This window comes from Crocuta crocuta, unplaced genomic scaffold (genome assembly GCF_008692635.1).
Source record: "Crocuta crocuta isolate KB4526 unplaced genomic scaffold, BGI_CrCroc_1.0 scaffold328, whole genome shotgun sequence".
Taxonomy (NCBI): domain Eukaryota; kingdom Metazoa; phylum Chordata; class Mammalia; order Carnivora; family Hyaenidae; genus Crocuta; species Crocuta crocuta.
In genome coordinates, this window is record NW_027529645.1 from 1,426,186 (window position 1) to 1,445,034 (window position 18,849).

Sequence of the window (18,849 nt, forward strand, 5' to 3'; positions counted from 1 at the left end):
CCCCATAAGGCAGAGCTGGGCTCTAACTTGTTCTCAAATTGGGAAGGGTCTTCCCCAGCCCTATATGATCAGACCATGAATAGTAGGTAGTTTGCGATCCCTGAGCAAGACAGGGGAAGGAGCAGGACTTTCTCACGGTCATGTGTGTCCCCAGTGGGAAAAAGCCTCCTTTGTGCTTTTTCAAGAAAGGGGTTATTTCAGTCAAGCTTTGATCTGTTAGTGGACTCTGACCATGACCGTGGAGGCTTGAAAAGCATTATCTTCCTCATGGCCGGCAGCCAGCAGGGCCAAAGAGCTGAAGATGTGGGGGACAGAAGAAAAACAATCTTGTTTGATGTACTTTACCTTTTGGAAGAATTCAAGCTGAGAGTCATCCACCAAAAGGGACAGGTCTTTGATCCCCAGGCGCAGCTCCATGGGTCCTGAGCGGGAGCTCTTCACATGGTCTGTCTTCAGTGTGATGTGCGGGTGAAGAGGTGATTGCTTTGGTCTTGGGTGAGTGGAGCCAGGCTCAGTTTCCCACACTACACCTTTTGCCCCAGGACCATCGCTGCTGTATGCCTTACACCCCCATCTGCATCGCCAAAGCTGTGAAGAATTCTGCCGAATCAGAAGGCATGCGCCGAGCCCATGTGAGTAAAGCAACCTGTGCGGAAGACGGAGTGTATGGTGGTTGGAAGTCCCAGTTCCTCACCTGTTGTGTGGCTTTGAGCCTGGCACAAGGTCGGACATTCTTTGAGCCTTCCAGCATTAATGAGAGAATGAAATAAAATACTGAGTGGACTAGATCTTTACAGAGTCTAATGTACAACACAAAAAGGGCATGGATGATGATGATGATGATGACGATGACGGTGATGATGATGATAATGAAAAAGACGATGATGCCTCTTAAAAGGCCCAGAGTATGTTTCAAGACCAAGTGGTGGGTCTAGAAAGGCCCTTTCCTTGTTGTTGCCTGAACTACTGAGCAGCAGGGGAGCCCTTTCCCTGCTGGTGGGAATTGCTGCGGACTTGTTCACAGGAAGTGCCTGCAGGGACAGCCCTGATGTCTGGTGGTTGAGCCGATGGGTCCAGCCTTCTCAGTACCACCTGAGGCCTGGGCGCTGAATTTGCCCGCTGATTTTCAGTAATATCTTGTAAAAAAATGTCTCTATTGTTTGCACAGATTAAAGATGCTGTCGCCCTCTGTGAACTCTTTAACTGGCTGGAGAAAGAGGTGGGTTCTTAGTCTTGTTCAACACATGGATGTAGATTACTCAACAGTTCTCAGAGGCACCTCCGTGCTCTGATGACCATAAGGTCTAAGGTCTTCATCTAATTTTAGTACTTGCTTTTGGCAGTCCTTTCTGGAAATTTGGTGTGCGTGTATTTAGAAATTTTTTTTGATTATAGAAAATAGTAACACAGATGAAAAAGGAATTTCCTTAACAGAGAGGATTCTTTTTGGGTCAAAGCATTGTCTTATAATTAAGTGGAATTTTATTATGAGGAAAAATGACTCACAATAATATTATAGGCAAGCTGACTATATTAAGAGAAAAAGATCTTTCAATTTAAGAGTTAAAACTTTATTTTATAGTTAATTGCCTCTTGGCCATTAGTTTCTTGCCCTTTCATTCCTTATGGTTGACAGCAGGGGGACTTCTTTGTGCTGTTATTAAACAGTCTCAGGTTCCTTTAAATATCATATAAACAGCTCTTTAAAAGTAGCTTAAACTGGAGGGTCGCCTGGGTGGCTCAGTTGGTTAAGTGTCCGACTGCGGCTCAGGTCATGATCTCACAACTCATGAGTTTGAGCCCTGCGTCGGGCTCTGTGCTGACAGCTCAGAGCCTGGAGCTGCTTCAGATGCTGTGTCTCCTTTCTCTGCTCCTTCCCTACTCACACTCTGTCTCTTTCCCTCTCTCCCTCTCTCTCAAAAATAAACATTAAAAACATTTTTTTTTAAAAAGTAACTTAAACTGGAAAAAAGATCTCACCCTTATTCCCACCTGTGTCACTATTTTATTCCCTCAGGCTGTTTTTCTTCTGTGTAAATAAGTTTTACACACCTCTCAGCGTATAGATACAATTTTGTATTTTATTTTATTCAGTTAGTACCACGGTGTGAACATTTTCCACGTGCTTTGAGGCCTTAAAAAGGATCCAAATTGTAAATGCATCGTGTGCTGACAGATGGTAGCTATACTCGTGGTGAGCACAGCATAGAGATGATGAATCACTGTGCTCTACACCTGAAACTAACATAACCTTGGGTGTCAATTATACTTGAATAAAAAAAATTCACAGAAAAAGGGATCCAATCAGAGAGGTTGTGTTTAGTGGTTAGACCAATTTGCCATTGCTCCAGTTTTCACGTGTTTAGATCATTTTTAAATTTTTTTGCCATTATTAATCACCCTGTAATAATATCTTTGCATTTATCTTCTTTATGTATTTAGGGTGACTTTCTCAGGACGATATCCTAGCAGGAGATGCTTTTGAATTTTTCAACTTGGATGGATTAAGTTTGGCAAGGTTCTAGGATAGAACACTGAGGCAGAGAGTTAAGTGAAAAATGGAAAGGCTAGAAACCCTTCTCCTTTAGATGGCTTTGGTTAAGAGTCTTGGAAGTTCCCTCCTGGTTAAAGACAAGATATCAGCTGTGTCCTGTAGGTCGGACAGCTGAGGAAAAAATAAGCTCTTAATGCATCCCATGTAACATGTAATAAACACATGAATCTGTCACTCCAGATGACTTACTGAGCAACTTCCTTGCAGGTGCCTAAAGGTGGTGTGTCGGAGATCTCAGCTGCCGACAAGGCTGAGGAATTTCGCAGGTATGGATCCGTGCGCGCAGGAACCTTGTGGTCATTTCTTTGGCAAGTTAAATGAGGCTGAGAGGGCCCTGATTGTTAGCGCAATAAAATTCTTTAAGCCACTCTGCTCTGTGTGCCTTTGTGTTCCAGACAACAGGCTGACTTTGTGGACCTGAGCTTCCCAACGATTTCCAGTACGGGACCCAATGGCGCCATCATTCACTACGCGTAAGGCATGCGGAGGAGCACGCTGCCTGGCTTTGCTGCTGCTTCTGCACAGGAGCCTGAGCAGGGGAGAGACATTATTCTACCAGAGGCCCCAGTGCCCCCTCCATGTGTCTGTTGAGACTGTTCTTATGTAGGAAATGAGGTCTTGTTTTCTCTAAATCTCCTAGTTTCTGCCTTTTGGGAGCCTCCGCTTAGGCTCAGGCCTATGGCATGATTGACATTCTTCACGATGTAATCAAATGGGTTGTCCCCGTTTCCTTTCTGTGGCTACAGAAGCCATATTCATAGCTCTTGATTATGGTGCTTGGTGTTTGTCTTTCTTGATAATGGCAGCCTTCTTGATGCATGAGTCCAGACATCTTATGAGCTCCATCACCTCCGTGCCGAAAACTTACCACTAGGTTGTTGAGCATACTGTTGTGGTGAGGGAGATAATCAGCACCTTTTCTTCCCTCCTTGTGGGCTTAAAGCTTGGCACCCAGCCCACAGGGAATTTTAGCAGATGACTTACAAGAGCCCAAGAGCCTGTGGACTCACAGAGCCAAGCATTCCTTTCACTGAGAGACAGGAGGGGCACAGATAAGTTCAGGACTGATGTGTCTGTGGAGATGGTGGGAAATGGAACTTGGCATGGTTATTGGACTTCAGCTTCAGAATTGCCCAGTCGAATGGATTTGCCTTGTGTTGGGCCGTTTGAGTTCTTTGCTCTATATCTGTGAGGTCCACAGTCAGGGGAAGAACACTTGGTCTGTCTCACTGGACTGTACTCGGGCAGAGATCCCTCCCCCACCCCCTTTTAATAGTTGCTTTGGAGCTTTTAGTCTTGGGGCAAATTTTGAAGCTGTGTGGGAGACAGTCACAGCTGTGATTGTGCAGCTCTCTCATATTAGTGCTTCTGGTCCAAAATTAAAATACCAAAAGGACTTCAGTTTTTGTCTTAATGTTTAATTCAGGTGATGAATTTCTTGGCTGGATACTATCCTAGAATTTTGCATGTAATTAACGCATTAAAAAGAATTCAGATCAAGTGGGGGAGAAGTCTGCTTCTGCTCTGGCATTTTTTCACAATGGGCTGCAGGAAGCCTGTTGAGAAACAGGACGTTGCTTCCATGTCTGGCTGTCCTTTTCAGTCATTCGGCTCAAGTAGCCACTGATGCCCATAGTGCTGGAGACGGGGTGGTGCCTGGAAATGAGGGAGCTCTTCTCTCAGTGGCAGGGCAGAGACTTGGAATGCTCTTATTCCTTGTAGCATTTCCCAGTGCAGTGATTCTGCCTGGAAATGGCATGGGGAAGTCAGATCACTTTTTAAAAATACTTCATGTTCATTTGGAAAAAGTGCTTCAGCATAAGAACATTGTGGTCTATTCTGTGAACATCCCTTTAGTTTTCCTCCCGAGTTGAGACATTTCCCTTCTACCTGTCTGGTGGCCTGGGAAGTGAGGAGGCCCCTTATAGGGTCAGGACTGAGGGAAGGACATGGGGGCTGAGGCCGGGGCCTGGGAACCCCACACACAGAGACTAGTGACTCCAGGCTGCTATATTCCCAGTTCTCAGGACTCTAGCTAGGTCCTGTTGCATCTAATGATTATTATTTTTATAGCCTTTACAATTATTTCATGAACATCTCTTTTTCCCAGGCACAAATGGAGCTAGATATAAAGAAATATGTTGTTCTTTTTCTTCTCTTGAACTGTTTATCCATTTGGGGAGATAGGTCGACTGGGTCTTTGAGTAGTTCTAGAAGTTTAAATTATGTGGAATAGTTAATTTAGTGGGTAATTTTAATTTTGATGTAATTTCAGACTTACATAAGTTGTAAGAATAGTATAAGGAACTCTTATATGTCCCCCTCCCAGATTCAGGAAGTGTTTACATTTGTGGACTAATTAAGTTTTACTTAACTTTCTTAGGCCGGTCCCTGAGACGAATAGGACCTTGTCACTAGATGAGGTGTACCTGATTGACTCGGGCGCTCAATACAAGTAAGTGAACTAGGGCTGCCATAGAACTTGACGGTGTTGGGTCAAAGCAGTCGAATGGGGGGGCAAGCCAGGCTCCAGCCGAGAGCGCTCAGCTGAGACTCTCACTCTGCACCTGCCACTAATGGACTCGTTCCCGTGTCTTGTTCTTTTCTTTCACCCATAGTTGAAAGAGCCCAGTGGTGACTCTTCCCACAAAAGACTGTTTGATAGGAATGTTTAGTTCTTGGCCGAGTGTTTTTAAATACTAAATAAATAACTGAAAGCAAGCTTTCAAAACCACTGGAAAGGCTTCTGCCCTAGCTCAGAAACTGCCTGCTAGCTCTCTGGACTTGCAAAGGCCTCAGGGCCTTGGGAAGTAAGGGATTAATTTTGAATGAATGAATGAGAAACTAGGTTGCCCCTGAATTTCTGAATTTTTGTCTTCACGTCTTGCTCCTTTCACGCTCCTCCTCTAGAAAGTTTTTCAGAGGAGAACCCAAGATTTGGTTGGGTCTCGATGTGGAATCCAGGGGAGGGAGCTGGAATAGGTGTTGTCTGCATTGAGAAGGCACGAACAAGGCCTCTCAATGCCCCAGTCCCACTGCAGTGGGGACCATGGCCGAGGGAGAGCCTGCTCTTTATGTGAGCTCCGCCCCATACATGGAAACCACGGCCCAGCCTTGCAACACATGGGATGGTATTCATGATAACAGCCTAGAGCTCAGGGTGTTGAGGTTGTTTGGGTCCTGGTGTAAGTTTTGGTTCACTTCTCAATTTTAGCAGGATTCTAGAAGTTACCCCTTCTATGTCGCGGATATGGGTTACTGTGTTCTAAGAGATACCTTTGGGTATTTTTACGGTTCAGTCGTTTGTTGTCCTGATGGGAGGAATTGGAGGTTGGCTCGCTCGCTCTCTCTCTTTCTTTTTTTATGTTTATTTTTGAGAAATAGAGAAGAGAAAGTGGGGGAAGGGCAGAGAGAAAGAGAAGACAGAGGATCTCAAGCAGGCTCTGTACTAACAGGAGAGAACACGATGCGGGGCTCAGACTTACAAACGGTGAGCTGGAGTCGGACGTTGAACTGACTGAGCCACCCACGTGCCCCGGCCCTCTTTTGATAGAAGCAGGCTCCTCTTTATGTCATCCTCTTCGCTTTTGTTTACAACCCCAGTGATACTGTCTCCCATGAAATTCCTCACATTGTGTGTATCAGGGCCTGACAGGTTTATTGCCAATACGTCAGGCCATCCTTGCATTCATACTTTGTCTCATTTAATTGTTTTTAAATTTTTCAAATGTTTATTTATTTTTGAGAGAGAGACAGAGCACAAGCAGGGTAGGGGCAGAGAGAGAGGGAGACACAGAATCGGAAGCAGGCTCCAGGCTCCGAGCTGTCAGCACAGAGTCCGACACGGGGCTCAAACCCACAAACCATGAGATCATGACCTGAGCTGAAGTCAGATACTTAACCGACTTAGCCACCCAGGCGCCCCTCATTTAATTTTTTTAAATGACTTTATTGAGATATAATTCACATACCATACAATTTACTCACGGGAAGTATACAATTAGTGGTTTTTAGTATATTCACAGAAGTGTGCAGCCATCACCACAAGCGCTTTTGAAAGTNTTAGCAATCACTTCCCGTTTTCTCCTACCCAGGAAACCATTATTATGCTTTCTCTATATGGGCTTGCCTATTCTGGACATTTCATATAAATGAAATTATATATAATGTGTGGCTTTCTCTGCCTGGCTTCTGTCTTCAGGGTTCATTCATGATATAGCATGTGCCAATACTGTATTCCTTTTAATTACTAAGTAATATTCATTGTACGGATAATAATCCCATTTTGTTTATCCATTGATAGCCATTTAAGTTGTTTCTACCTTTTGGGTTTTATGAATAATGCTACTATGAATGTTTGTATATACAGGTTTTTATTTATTTATTTAAATTTATTTTTTTTAATTTACATGCTTTTATTATAGCATATAGTGCGATAATGATTTCAGGAGTAGATTCCAGTGGTTCATCCCTTATGTAGGATACGCAGCGCTCATCCCAACAGGTGTCTTCCTTAATGCCCCTCCTCCATTTAGCCCATCTCCCCACCGACAGCCCCTCCAGCAGCCCTCAGTTTATTCTCTGTGTTTAAGAGTCTCTTATGTTTTGGTCCCCTTTCTTTTTTTTTTGTATTATTTTTGCTTCCCTTCCCTTATGTTCAACTGTTTACAGATTTTTAGATCTTCACTTATCTTGGGTATTTACCTAGGAATGGAATTGCTGAGGCATATGATAACTCCATATTTATAACCTTTTAAGGAGCTGAAAATTATTTTCCAAAGTGGCTGCACTATTTTACATGGCCACCAGCAGTGTATGAGGGTTCTAATTTCTCCATATCCTCACCTATCTCATATTTGAGCAAAAGCTTATTTGGAGTGAAAACTAATTTGTCCTTTCCTTTGGAAAGGGATGGAACCACTGATGTGACACGGACCATGCATTTTGGGACCCCTACAGCCTATGAGAAGGTAAGGTGGAGCAGAAAACTTGAGAGGGCCTCTCTGCTTTCATAAGAAGAGCATTGCTTCTAAGAAAAGGAATTGTGCTGGGCGCCTGGGTGGCTCAGTCGGTTAAGCATCCGACTTCGGCTTAGGTTATGATCTCACAGTTGGTGGGTTCGGACCCCGTGTTGGGCTCTGTGCTGACAGCTGGCTCAGAGCCTGGGCCTGCTTCAGATTCTGTATCTCCCTCTGTCTCTGACTGTCCCTTGCTCACGCTGTCTCTCTCTCTCTCTCTCAGAAATAAATAAAAAAACGTTAAAAAAAAAGGAATTGTGTAACTAAATTTATATATGGGATAGTAAAATAGCTCATTACTGTGGAGTCAAGTGTATCTCCTTTATGATCTCCATTTAATTAATTGCTGGAGACATTTTAAAAGCATTCTGTCTGCTAAGGTCAAAGCAACTCAGATTCAAGTTTAAACAGCTTCAGTATTCTCTCAAGTCAGGAAACCTCTTTGGGGATGGGAGTGGGGTAGTGAAATGTATGCTTTTTACAAACAGCGTCTAGATTTGATTCTGAAAGCCAACCCCCTTCTTTTTTCAAGTTCAGCATTTCCATTTATAGGCTTAGCTCTAGGAACGCTCTGAAATGATATACACTGTTCAGTGTTTGGTCTGTCTGGCCTGGAAAGGAGGAGATAGCGGTGAGGTAGAGAGATGTGCACCACGAGTCTGGAGACTGGACTTGAGGCCTTCTCTGCTGTTTACTGGCTCTGTGCCCCTGAGTAGAGCACTTAGACATGTCCACAGAAGTGGGGATTAGAATTCCTGCCTCCAGGGCGGGTTGTAAAGCTTCCATGAACCTTGCAAGCTCTCGGATCAGTCACTATCCAGTGAATGTTGGTGGAGTCTCAGTGCATCTGTTTTTCTCAGAGCTCCTACAGGAAGTTTATCCAAGGAAGAGGGTTTTATGCAGTGCAGTGGAGCAAACTTCATACTTTAGGTCCTGGGCCTCATCTGTTTGTAGGCATGAGCACCTTAGAGGAGTCTGGCCTTGGGTCCATGTACCTTTGGTGTGTCTCTTTTTGTTCTGGGTGAAGAATTCCAGACCAGATTGAAGAGTGTGGGTTTAGTCCTGACTCTGCATCTTACGAGCAAGCCACTAACCTTCCAAGCAGCACTCTCCTTATCCAGGCAGTTAGGGATAACCCCTGAGTGTAACATTGGTCAGGGGCACAGAGGCTGAGGCAGGACCTCCTGGCTTCAAGGACAGATGCTGCCACTTATGAAGTGTGCCACCCGGCATGCTGGGTAATATCTATGTCAAGTGAAGATGACCACAGCATCTCCATCATGACGTGTGGGATTAAATGGTCCATGCTTACTACCATGCCCGGCACAGAGGAATCGCTCGGTAAATGTTAGCTAGCATCCCCAGTACCTTCTCCTACTTCTAGTCTTTCTCATGCTCAGAGTATGTCAGAATGTTCATTATCAGGGAGGGATCTGGGGGGTCATCTCTCTGATAGTTCTCTTTTACTAAATTTAATTTCCAGATTTTCTGGAAAATTGGTCCCACGGCCAAGCTTTTTTTCTACCAGATTTTTTTTTTAATTTTTTTTACAAATAGTTTATTGTCAAATTGGTTTCCATATAACACCCAGTGCTCATCCCCACAAGTGCCCTCCTCCATGCCCATCTCCCCCTCCCCCCCACACCCATCAGTCCTCAGTTTGTTTCTCAGCATTCAAGAGTCTCTCATGGTTTGCCTCTCTCCCTTTCCCCCACCATTTCCGCCCTTCTTCTCCCCCTTGTTCCTCCGTCAAGTTCCTCCTAATCCTCCTATACGTGCAAACATATGATATTTGTCCTTCTCTGCCTGACTTATTTCGCTCAGCATAACACCCTCAAGGTCCATCCATGTTGCTACACATGGCCAGATTTCATTGTTTCTCATTGCCATGTAGTATTCCATGGTATAGATAAACCACATCTTCTTGATCCATTCATCTGTTGATGGACACTTAGGCTCTTTCCATGTTTTAGCTATTGTGGAGAGTGCTGCTATGAACATTGGGGTACATGTGCTCCTATGCATCAGCATTTCTGTATCCCTTGGGTAAATTCCTAGCAGTGCTATTGCTGGGTCATAGGGGAGTTCTATTGTTAGTTTCCTGAGGAACCTCCACACTGTTTTCCAGAGGGGCTGTACCAGTTTACATTCCCACCAACAGTGTAGGAGGGTGCCCGTTTCTCCACATCCTCGCCAGCATCTAGAGTTCTCTGATTTGCTCATTTTAGCCACTCTGACTGGCGTGAGGTGGTATCTCAGTGTGGTTTTGATTTGTATTTCCCTGATGAGGAGGGATGCTGAGCATCGTTTCATGTGTCTGTTGGCCATCTGGATGTCCTCTTTGGAGAAGTGTCTGTTCATATCTTCTGCCCATTTTTTCACTGGGTTGTTTGTGTTTCGGGCGTGGAGTTTGGTGAGTTCCTTATAGATTCTGGATATTAACCCTTTATCTGATATGTCGTTTGCAACTATCTTTTCCCATTCCGTTGGTTGCCTATTAGTTTTGTGGGTTGTTTCCTTTGCTGTGCAGAAGCTTTTAATCTTGATGAGGTCCCAATCGTTTATTTTTGCTCTTGATTCCCTTGCTTTTGGGGATGTGTCAAGTAAGAAGTTGCTGTGTCCACCAGATTTCTGTATCTTCTTACACTGATTTTCCTTGTGGTAATGCTAAAAGCCTTCAGAAGCAAGGTTTTCCGAACTGCCGGAAAACTACAGGACTGATGCTTCTGTTCCGGTTCTACAACACACCCCCTGGATTTTCTTTGGCAGGAATGCTTCACATATGTCCTCAAGGGCCACATAGCTGTGAGCGCAGCCGTGTTCCCGACTGGAACCAAAGGTAGGTGGTTCCTTCTATCATCTGGCAGGGCTCGTTCTTGTTCAGGCACCAAATGTGTCTAACTGTGAGTAGAAGAACATGTCCCTTCTGTGTCAGCCACAGTCCCTTCAGTCCCGGCCGGGGCAGGTGGGCGTGCTGCCGGGAGTGAATCTCCTGGACCCGCTGACTGAGCTCAGAGCCCCCTCCCCCACCCCCGGGAGCCAGGCTGAGGTTTGGGCTTGACGTCAGCTGTGTACCTCTCTCCTGTCCACTTCAGGTGTCGGATGACACATGCAGGTGGCTCCCAGAAGAGCGCAGCCAGGCACGAAGGCCCCAGGGCCCAAGCGGAAGTTGGTGCAGCCTCCTTCTGCCCTGCAGTGCTGGGCTGGTGCCTCCTTTCAGGATCCTTGTCGGGATTTATCTTACTGGGAACCTGACTTCAGATATATTGCCAGCTTGCTTGAGGACTGGTGGATGGGGCACCGGATGGAGAGTGGACAACACCGGGGCCTTGAATCTGAGATGCGGCCTGCACTCATCTCCCTGGGCACCCCTTTCGTTGCAGCCTTGCTTTAATTCTGAAGCCTCCGGGTCCCAGAGCTGGGAAGGGAGTGTTCCTGTCCTCAACACCCTCAGCTGCTGCCAGCGCGGCCACCCCCTCGCTGGCTTCGTAGCCACACAGTCCTCCAGCTTCAGACGGAGCTCTGATTGGTCAACCCTCCTCGGGAGCCCTGACCGCTAGTTCTTCCTTGTGCTGGGTTGAAATCAGAACCCTCCAGTAACTTGTACATGCTACTTTCTGTTCCATCTTCTGGAGCCAAACATAATAAATCTAATCTCTAAAGTGCTTTGCAAGTTGAAAAAGTACTGGACAAATATCGAGTGGTTCTTTACATGTCTTCCAGGACACCTTCTTGACTCGTTTGCCCGCTCAGCATTATGGGATTCTGGCCTGGATTATCTGCATGGAACGGGACATGGCGTTGGGTCTTTCCTGAATGTTCACGAAGGTCCTTGCGGCATCAGTTATAAAACGTTCTCCGATGAGCCCTTGGAGGCAGGCATGATTGTCACTGACGGTATGTGTCCCTCGCACCCAGTGCATGTGTGGGTCTTCAAGCCTGTTTGAAAGCCCTCTATTGTCTCTTATACTTTAATTATTTTAAAGTAAATTAGATATAATTTCTCCCTCTTGTCACCTTGAGTTAAGCTAAGAACAACTTTTTATGATTATAAAAGTGACACGTGTTCATTTTAGAAAAAGTGAGATGGGGGCACCTGGGTGGCTCAGTCAGTTAAGCACCTGACTCAGGCTCAGGTCATGATCTCATGGTTCATGAGTCCAAGCCACGCGTCAGGCTCTGTGCTGACAGCTCAGAGCCTGGAACCTGTTTCAGATTCTGTGTCTCCCTCTCTCTCTGCCTCTCCCCTGCTCACACTCTGTCTCTTCTCTGAAAAATAAATAAGCGTTAAAAAAAAAATTAGAAGAAGTGAGACAGTAGAACAGCATATGGAAGAAAATGAAAATCATTTGTAATCCAGCCATCCCAGGAAATGCTCCTTAATATTTTGATGTATTAGCTTTTGGTCTTTTCTATGCATATGTGTCTTGTTTCTAATCATTCAGATTATGCTGGACATGGTATTAGTATTCTGCTTTCTTACTTAATGTATTTCCTTTTCCCATGTCATTAGCAGATCTCTGTGAATGTATTTTAACGCCTGCATCATTATAGCTTATGAGTACGCGCTGTGATCTACGTGGTGGATCCTCTGTTATTGTACTTAGAGACTTCAGAAGCTTGCTCTCTGTCCCTCGAGGACCTATTGAAAGTGGCCTCGTGGGAGGAGGAGGTGTCTCTGGGCTCTTGCACCTGGATTGAGGGGGCTGTTCAGCTGTTTCTCCTCCCCCTCCAGGGTGGGGCCATCATCCCAGGAGTGGACGTGTGCACGTTCCTCGTGGGCTGCTTCTCATTCCTGGGTTTGGTGTCTTTTAGAGCCAGGGTATTATGAAGATGGGGCTTTTGGAATTCGCATCGAAAATGTCGTCCTGGTAGTTCCTGTGAAGACCAAGGTGGGTAGTTACATATTTATTTATTTTTAAAATTTCATTGTTTCCTAATGGGGGAAGATAAAGATGTCTGTCTTTGGAGCCAAGAGTGTGCCATTCTGGAGGTGAAAGGGAGCTCCTTCCCCTGATATTGGAGAGTTTCCTAGAAATCATTGTCTTCTGCAAAGCCGAAGAGAAAATTCTTAATGAACTGGGACCCAGAACTGGAATGCATGGGGCCCCCGGCAGGCCCCTGCTGGATGTGATTTGGCTCTGAGTTTACTAGAGGCAGTTTCTTGTCATGATGCTCCCTCTCCTGGGGGGGGGTGGGGGGGGAGGCTTGTTTAAAGGCCCTTCCCAGACCCCAGACCCAGAGCTGAGGCCGGGAAACTGTATTTTCAACAAATGCACCAGATGATTTTTACTGGGTAAAGCTGAGGAACCATGAGTTCTGCTGTGGGTCAGGCCCCGCAGGCTGGTGAGAAGTTAGGTCTGGTGCCCTGCGGAAGACAGTGCTCCTCCTCCTCCCCATCACTGTTATCAAGAGGATGCAGGGCTTTAGGTGCAAGGCTTTATCTAGAAGACCTGCTCACTCCTCTTCTGTGGGTGACTGTGGAAACCAAACGGTTGGAGGGAAGGGGCTTTCTAAGCCTGCAGGGATCTGCTGTCTGGTTCCATGTTGAAGTCACTGTCCTTGAGAACGACCTCTCCCTTTACTCCCAGAGGCCTTGCCAGGAACAGAGAGACCCAGCATGCTCTCAGGTGCTGTGGCCGTTCCATACTATGTGGGATGGACAGACCTGTTACGTGTCACCTGATGAGACTAGGTCAAGACAGGCCATGTGGTTAACTGTTAAATAAAAGTGGTGTTGGGCACTTACACGCCAGTAGAGTCTTTAGAACCAAAACCAGTGATGCCCGTCATCCAGACACTGCCATGCCCTGCCCTTACTTCTTCTCCATCACGGCGGACGTTAGCCTGTGGCCCTGCTGCTGAGAGCCCCTCGGCTTCTGATGCTCACTGTTTGCACAGCGGTGCAGCTCTCGGACAGTGGCATCAGCCGGCTTCATCGCGCCTCCTGGGCCGATTGAAAACGCTCACCAGCTCCGACTCCTTCTTGGTCCCAGTCACGCCTGGCCCTGAGGGGTGGTCCTGTCTGGTGGGAATGGCCTCACGAAGGTTCATTTTAGAGAGGAGTAAAAGCTTCTGTTTTCTTTTTCCGACAGTATAACTTCAATAACCGGGGAAGCCTGACCTTTGAACCTTTAACTTTGGTTCCAATACAGACCAAAATGATAGACGTGGATTCTCTTACAGACAAAGAGGTAATAGGGTGGCTTGGAGGTGACAGAGTGGGAGCGGGGGTGGAGAGCTACCTTGTGCTCTCTAGGCTGTTCTTGCTTTTTAATTTAGAGGTCTGTGCCACCTGAGTTTGAAAGTCCTAGTCTCCTGAAGACTGTAGGTGCTGGCTGTATTTGTTGGCTCTCCAGGTGGGGGTCCTCCCTGCGCCATTGTGGGGCTGTAAGGTTTCACAAGCGGGAATAACTTGCCTTTGCTTTCCATGAGGGCAGGAGCCATGTCTGTGCCGAGGCGTGTTTAGCAGACCATGGGCCATGTGTCTCCCCTACAAAAAGCCAGATGGGTGGTGGGGCCTGTTGGCCATTGTGCATACCAGATTGTTTTCTTATGTTGAATGAAACATTAAGGGAATGAAAAGCAAAATCTATTATCATATGCCCAGTTTCCACACAGAAAGGAGAGAGGTGGTAGCTACTATTTTGGTCACTCCAGGCTGTGAAACTCTTCACAAAGCTAGGAGCACAGTAGTGCTCACCTATCAAGATACAGGTCCTGAAACCCCCTCAAGGCCTCAGGTGGGTCCCCAGGCCCACAAGGACAAGCGAGGTGGCAGCCTCAGGACCTGGAGTGAGGCTTGAGGCATGAGGCAGGTGACCCACATCAGGGCAGAGAGGGTTCAGAGACAGGCCAGGGCCGGTCAACCCCAGACAGACAGAACAGCTCCCGAGCCAGGAAGACAGAGGTCAAAAGGACACAAGTTCCAGAGCAGGGCGGGTGGTCAGGAGGCCCTGTAAAAGCAAATGATTGATGGGAGCCAAGGTCAGGACGAGTGTGGCAGGTGACTGTAGGAATAAGTTTTTATCACCCAAAGCAGCCATTGACCTCAGTCCAGGGACCTTCAAGTCCCTCTTTAGGCCTTCTTGGTGGTGAACACCTGGGCCTCATGCTTGGCCCTCAAGAAATGGGCCTCAAGCTTGAGGAGTCCCCTTCTGCTGGACTGTGGGATGGAATTCTCGCAGCCAGCTCATGGATGGGTGACAGAAAGTGTCATCTTCTTCCTGCTTAGCGTGGACAGCTGTGCTTAACTGTCAGTGTCCTTGACCAGCCAGACATTTCCACTCACAGCACCTAAATGAGCCCAACTGATGTGGCTGTAGATGGTGCTGGACAGGGGACAGCCCGTTCGCAGCAGTGTCAGGTGCGTCTGTGGCAGGAAGAGTCCCTCCAGCGGTCCAGGGGGTCTCCAGCCTCCGTAGAGGATGGCTAAGGTGAAAGGGGACAGGAACACATGGGTGGGCACGGACGCCACCCTGCTTAAACCTCTGTGTACATAGGAGCCAGCGTCTCCTTCCGTGGCCTTGGGTACAGCTTCCAGGGTCTTAGCAAGGGACTGTCCAGTAACAAGTCACTTTACTCTCTTGGAAGCCCAAGGCCATGGCTTCCTACCCTGTACCTCTACATTTTAGTCCTTGCTGTCCACATAAAGTGAACTCATCAGGAGACGTTTCTCCCAATGACATTCTGCTTTATCCAGGGAAGTATTTTTATTATTATTATTGTTTTTTTTTTAATTTTTAAAATTTTTAATTAAAAAAATTTTTTTAATGTTTATTTATTTTTGAGAGGCAGGAGAGAGAGACAGAGCACAAGTAGGGGAGGGACAGAGGGGAGACACAGAATCAGAAGCAGGCTCCAGGCTCCGAGCTGTCAGCACAGAGCCCGACGCTGGGCTCGAACCTTCGGACCTTAAGATCATGACCTGAGCCGAAGTTGGACGCTCAACCGAGTGAGCCATCTAGGCACCTCTATTATTATTTTTTTTAAATGTTTGTTTGTTTATTTTAAGAGAAAGAGCAGGTTTGTGCATGAACATATGCGGGGGAGGGGCAGAAAGAGGGAGGAAGAGAATCCCAAGCAGGCTCCACGCTGTCAGCTCAGAGCCTGATTTGGTGCTTGATCTCATGAACCGTGAGATCCTGACCTGAGCCGAAATCAAGAGTCAGACGTGTAACCCACTGAGCCATTCAGGCGTTCCCATTGGCTCTGATTTAATCAGCAGTTCATTATTATACCTTGCGTAGCCAAATCACTGAACTATTCCTTCTGTCAGTTTTTATAGGGCAGATAATATCTTCTTACCCTTAGATCATAAGCGATTTCCTACAGATAACAGTAGATGTATTTAACATACCAAGCAGAGTACATTTATTATCTCTTTTAGCAAAAGAACCTCTTTCCATCCATATACCACTTAATAAATCTGGGGCTTCATTCTGTCTGAAGGCACAGTAGTACCCACAACCAGATTCTGTCCACCTGGCTTTTAAAATACTTCGTCATGCCCTTTCCCATCTCCCAGACTTTCCCGGCTTTTTGGGTTCGGTTTTGCATTCCCATCACTTGTCACCAGATGGCAGCTGAGGACTTTGCTCGTGAACATGGGCAGCGGCAGGTTTTCCAGGCCTTCGGGATGTTGGGCCTCACTGAGGATGTGTGTCCTAACTGAAAGGGTTTGGGGAGTTTCCTCTTGGCCCAGAGGTTGGCCGCTTTGGACCAAAGGCCATCTTGTGGCCCTGTCCGGCCATCCTGCTGCCCCGTAGCTGTTTGCTGGCTGTTGACACCCTACCCCACGCCCCAGCTCCCAGCAAGGGCTAGTAGGTTCTTAGCGGTGGGGAGTGGAGCCCTGGTGGGTCAAAGTCAGGTGGCAATACCACTGCAACTGTCTGCCCATCTCGACCCCTGAGCTGGTCTTTGGTGCCTGGTGCAGAATGTAGTCCCCGATCCCATGCTTCTGTAACACCACTGCCTCCCCACGTGGTGCTTGAGTCATTACAACAACTGCATGGTGGCGGTGGCCTCGCCAGCCTAGCCGCGCTGAGGGTCTGGTCAGGCCCACTTTATGGACAGTGGAGACAATGGCTGGCTGTCCCCTGGGTAGAACTTGCTTCCCTCCAGCCTTCACACCCACCGTGCCCCAGGGGTGAGCGTTCCCCCTTGTGTGGCTGCAGAACTTTCGCCCTCAGTTCCTGTGGATCAGCCCCGACTCAGGCACCAAGTCCCGTCAGACCTCCTTCCTCCTTCCCTCTTTTTAAAAAAATCTCCTGAGGCAGTGGCCACATTCGGTTGAGTGTCTGAAAGTTGAGCTCCCGGCACCCCCCCTGCAGTACCACAGTCCTTGGCCACCAGGGGTTTTGGGTTCATCTAGACCATCACACTCACAAGATCCACGTGGGCTCAGCTGATCCTAGTTTGTTCAGCTTTGTCTGTGGATCTAGGAAAGGAAAGTCCGTGCGTTGGTGGGACACGTTCACATGTGTCTCTTAGCAGGAATCTTAGCATCTTCCTAGGGTGAGCGTCTCTCTCCTCCACTGCCACCCGAGATGGCTCAGGTGTAAGGGAATGAGGCCACATGAGTGAATGAAGGACCTTCCAGACCCCCCTACTCCCTCCCTCTTATGCGGTCCTGCGTGTGTGGCTTCCATGGGCCCTGTTGAGAGGATACCTGGTTACAGGTTACGCTGCGCTCAGGGAACTCCAGAGCCGTGACTTGCTCTCAGGTGTTTACTGTTCCTTCAGCCATAATCCACATGCTGTAGACTGTTCTAGGTGCATTTTACCATAAATGATATGGCCTTGTCTTGTCGATTTCCAGCAAAATGGAACGCAAAGAAGTCACCTGTCCCTGAGCCCGGGGAAAGGTTTTGTGCATCTCTGCCCTCGGGTTGTGATCTCAGCACACGGGGCCTCTCCGTTTGCCCATGTAGCTTTTGGGAGAGGTGTGATGGTGGATGCCACGTTGTTCTTTCTCTCCCCTCGCAGTGTGACTGGCTCAACAATTACCACCTGACCTGCCGGGATGTGATTGGGAAGGAACTGCAGAAACAGGGCCGCCAGGAAGCTCTCGAGTGGCTCATCAGAGAGACGCAACCCATCTCCAAACAGCGTTAATGCCTCCCTGGTTTTGGTTTTTGTAACATGCTCCGGGGAACAGAAGACACCTGGCGGATCAGCCACCTGTCCCCTTCCCTCCCCTCCTTTACTTCCCCTTTTTACTTTGAGATTCTAAGAAGAACTGAAAATCTTCTTATCCTCTTTGATATTTTCTTGCAAACAGTCAATCTTTTATGATTTTTTAAATTGTTGAGAATGAGCCAAGAATAAAATGGCTGCACCAGAAGGAGGGTCCCCACAAAGCCAAACGAATGCCCAATGTGGGGAGATGCCCCGAGCGTCCACAGTGAGTTCTCTGGCCAGTGATGGTGAAACACGGAGCGCTTGCTCTAGGTTGGTCAAGTTTCAGGTGCTAGTACATTATTCATGGTCACCTTGACCCATGAGACTGTATTTATGATCAGTGAATAAAATGTCAAAATGTGCTTTGTCTTGGCTGCCTCTTTCCTCACAGCACTGTCCNGCTGGTGGCCTTTGGGACATGTTTTCTAGATAGACGGTTCCTGTGAGGAGAAATCCCTGGCCTCCCCACATACTGTCTGACTTAACTGTCAGCCTCTTTTGCTTTTCTCTAGAAAATCCAATATTTTGGCGAGTATAATGTCGACAGTGAGTCTTCTTTGTAGCATACATTGTGTGGTATATGGTCTATGTGTGTAGCATACATGTCACTCACATGACTGTCTGAACCTAACATAGTCTGGGGGCGCCTGGGTAGCTCAGTTGGTTAAGCATCCGACTTCGGCTCAGGTCATGATCTCACGGTTCTTGGGTTCGAGCCCCGCGTCAGGCTCTGTGCTGACAGCTAGCTCAGAGCCTGGAGCCTGCTTCTGATTCCATGTCTCCCTCTCTCTCTGACCCTCCCCTGCTCACGCTGCCTCTCTCTCTCTCAGAAATAAATAAACAAAACAAAACAAAAAAACATTAAACCTAACATAATCTGAATTAACTCGACAGCCTGTCTTCGCCATAGCACCTCAGTCCTCCTGTTTCATTACTTGTACACGGTTTCTATGGCAGGTGCCTGCAACTCCCTATCCTTGGGCTTTTTCTCTCTCTCTTTTTCTTTTTTAAGTTTTATTTATTTTTGAGAGAGAGAGACAAAGACAGAACGCGAGCAGGGGAGGGGCAGAGAGAGAGGGAGACACGGAATCTGAA

The 18,849-nt window shown here is 47.2% G+C and overlaps 1 protein-coding gene across 2 annotated transcripts in view; it reads left to right on the top strand.

Annotated features, from left to right (window-relative positions):
* The window catches only part of XPNPEP1 (X-prolyl aminopeptidase 1), a 57,332-nt gene extending 39,216 nt beyond the window's left edge, over positions 1–18,116 (top strand). For both annotated transcript variants that reach the window (XM_077762442.1, XM_077762443.1), the window contains 11 exons: positions 543–632; positions 1,169–1,219; positions 2,762–2,820; positions 2,950–3,027; positions 4,938–5,009; positions 7,464–7,524; positions 10,342–10,411; positions 11,296–11,469; positions 12,388–12,464; positions 13,668–13,766; positions 17,560–18,116. In XM_077762442.1, the coding sequence (XP_077618568.1) occupies positions 543–632; positions 1,169–1,219; positions 2,762–2,820; positions 2,950–3,027; positions 4,938–5,009; positions 7,464–7,524; positions 10,342–10,411; positions 11,296–11,469; positions 12,388–12,464; positions 13,668–13,766; positions 17,560–17,688 (960 nt within the window). In that variant the 3' untranslated portion in view covers positions 17,689–18,116. The remainder of the gene's footprint in view (positions 1–542; positions 633–1,168; positions 1,220–2,761; positions 2,821–2,949; positions 3,028–4,937; positions 5,010–7,463; positions 7,525–10,341; positions 10,412–11,295; positions 11,470–12,387; positions 12,465–13,667; positions 13,767–17,559) is intronic.
* Positions 18,117–18,849: the final 733 nt, after the last annotated feature.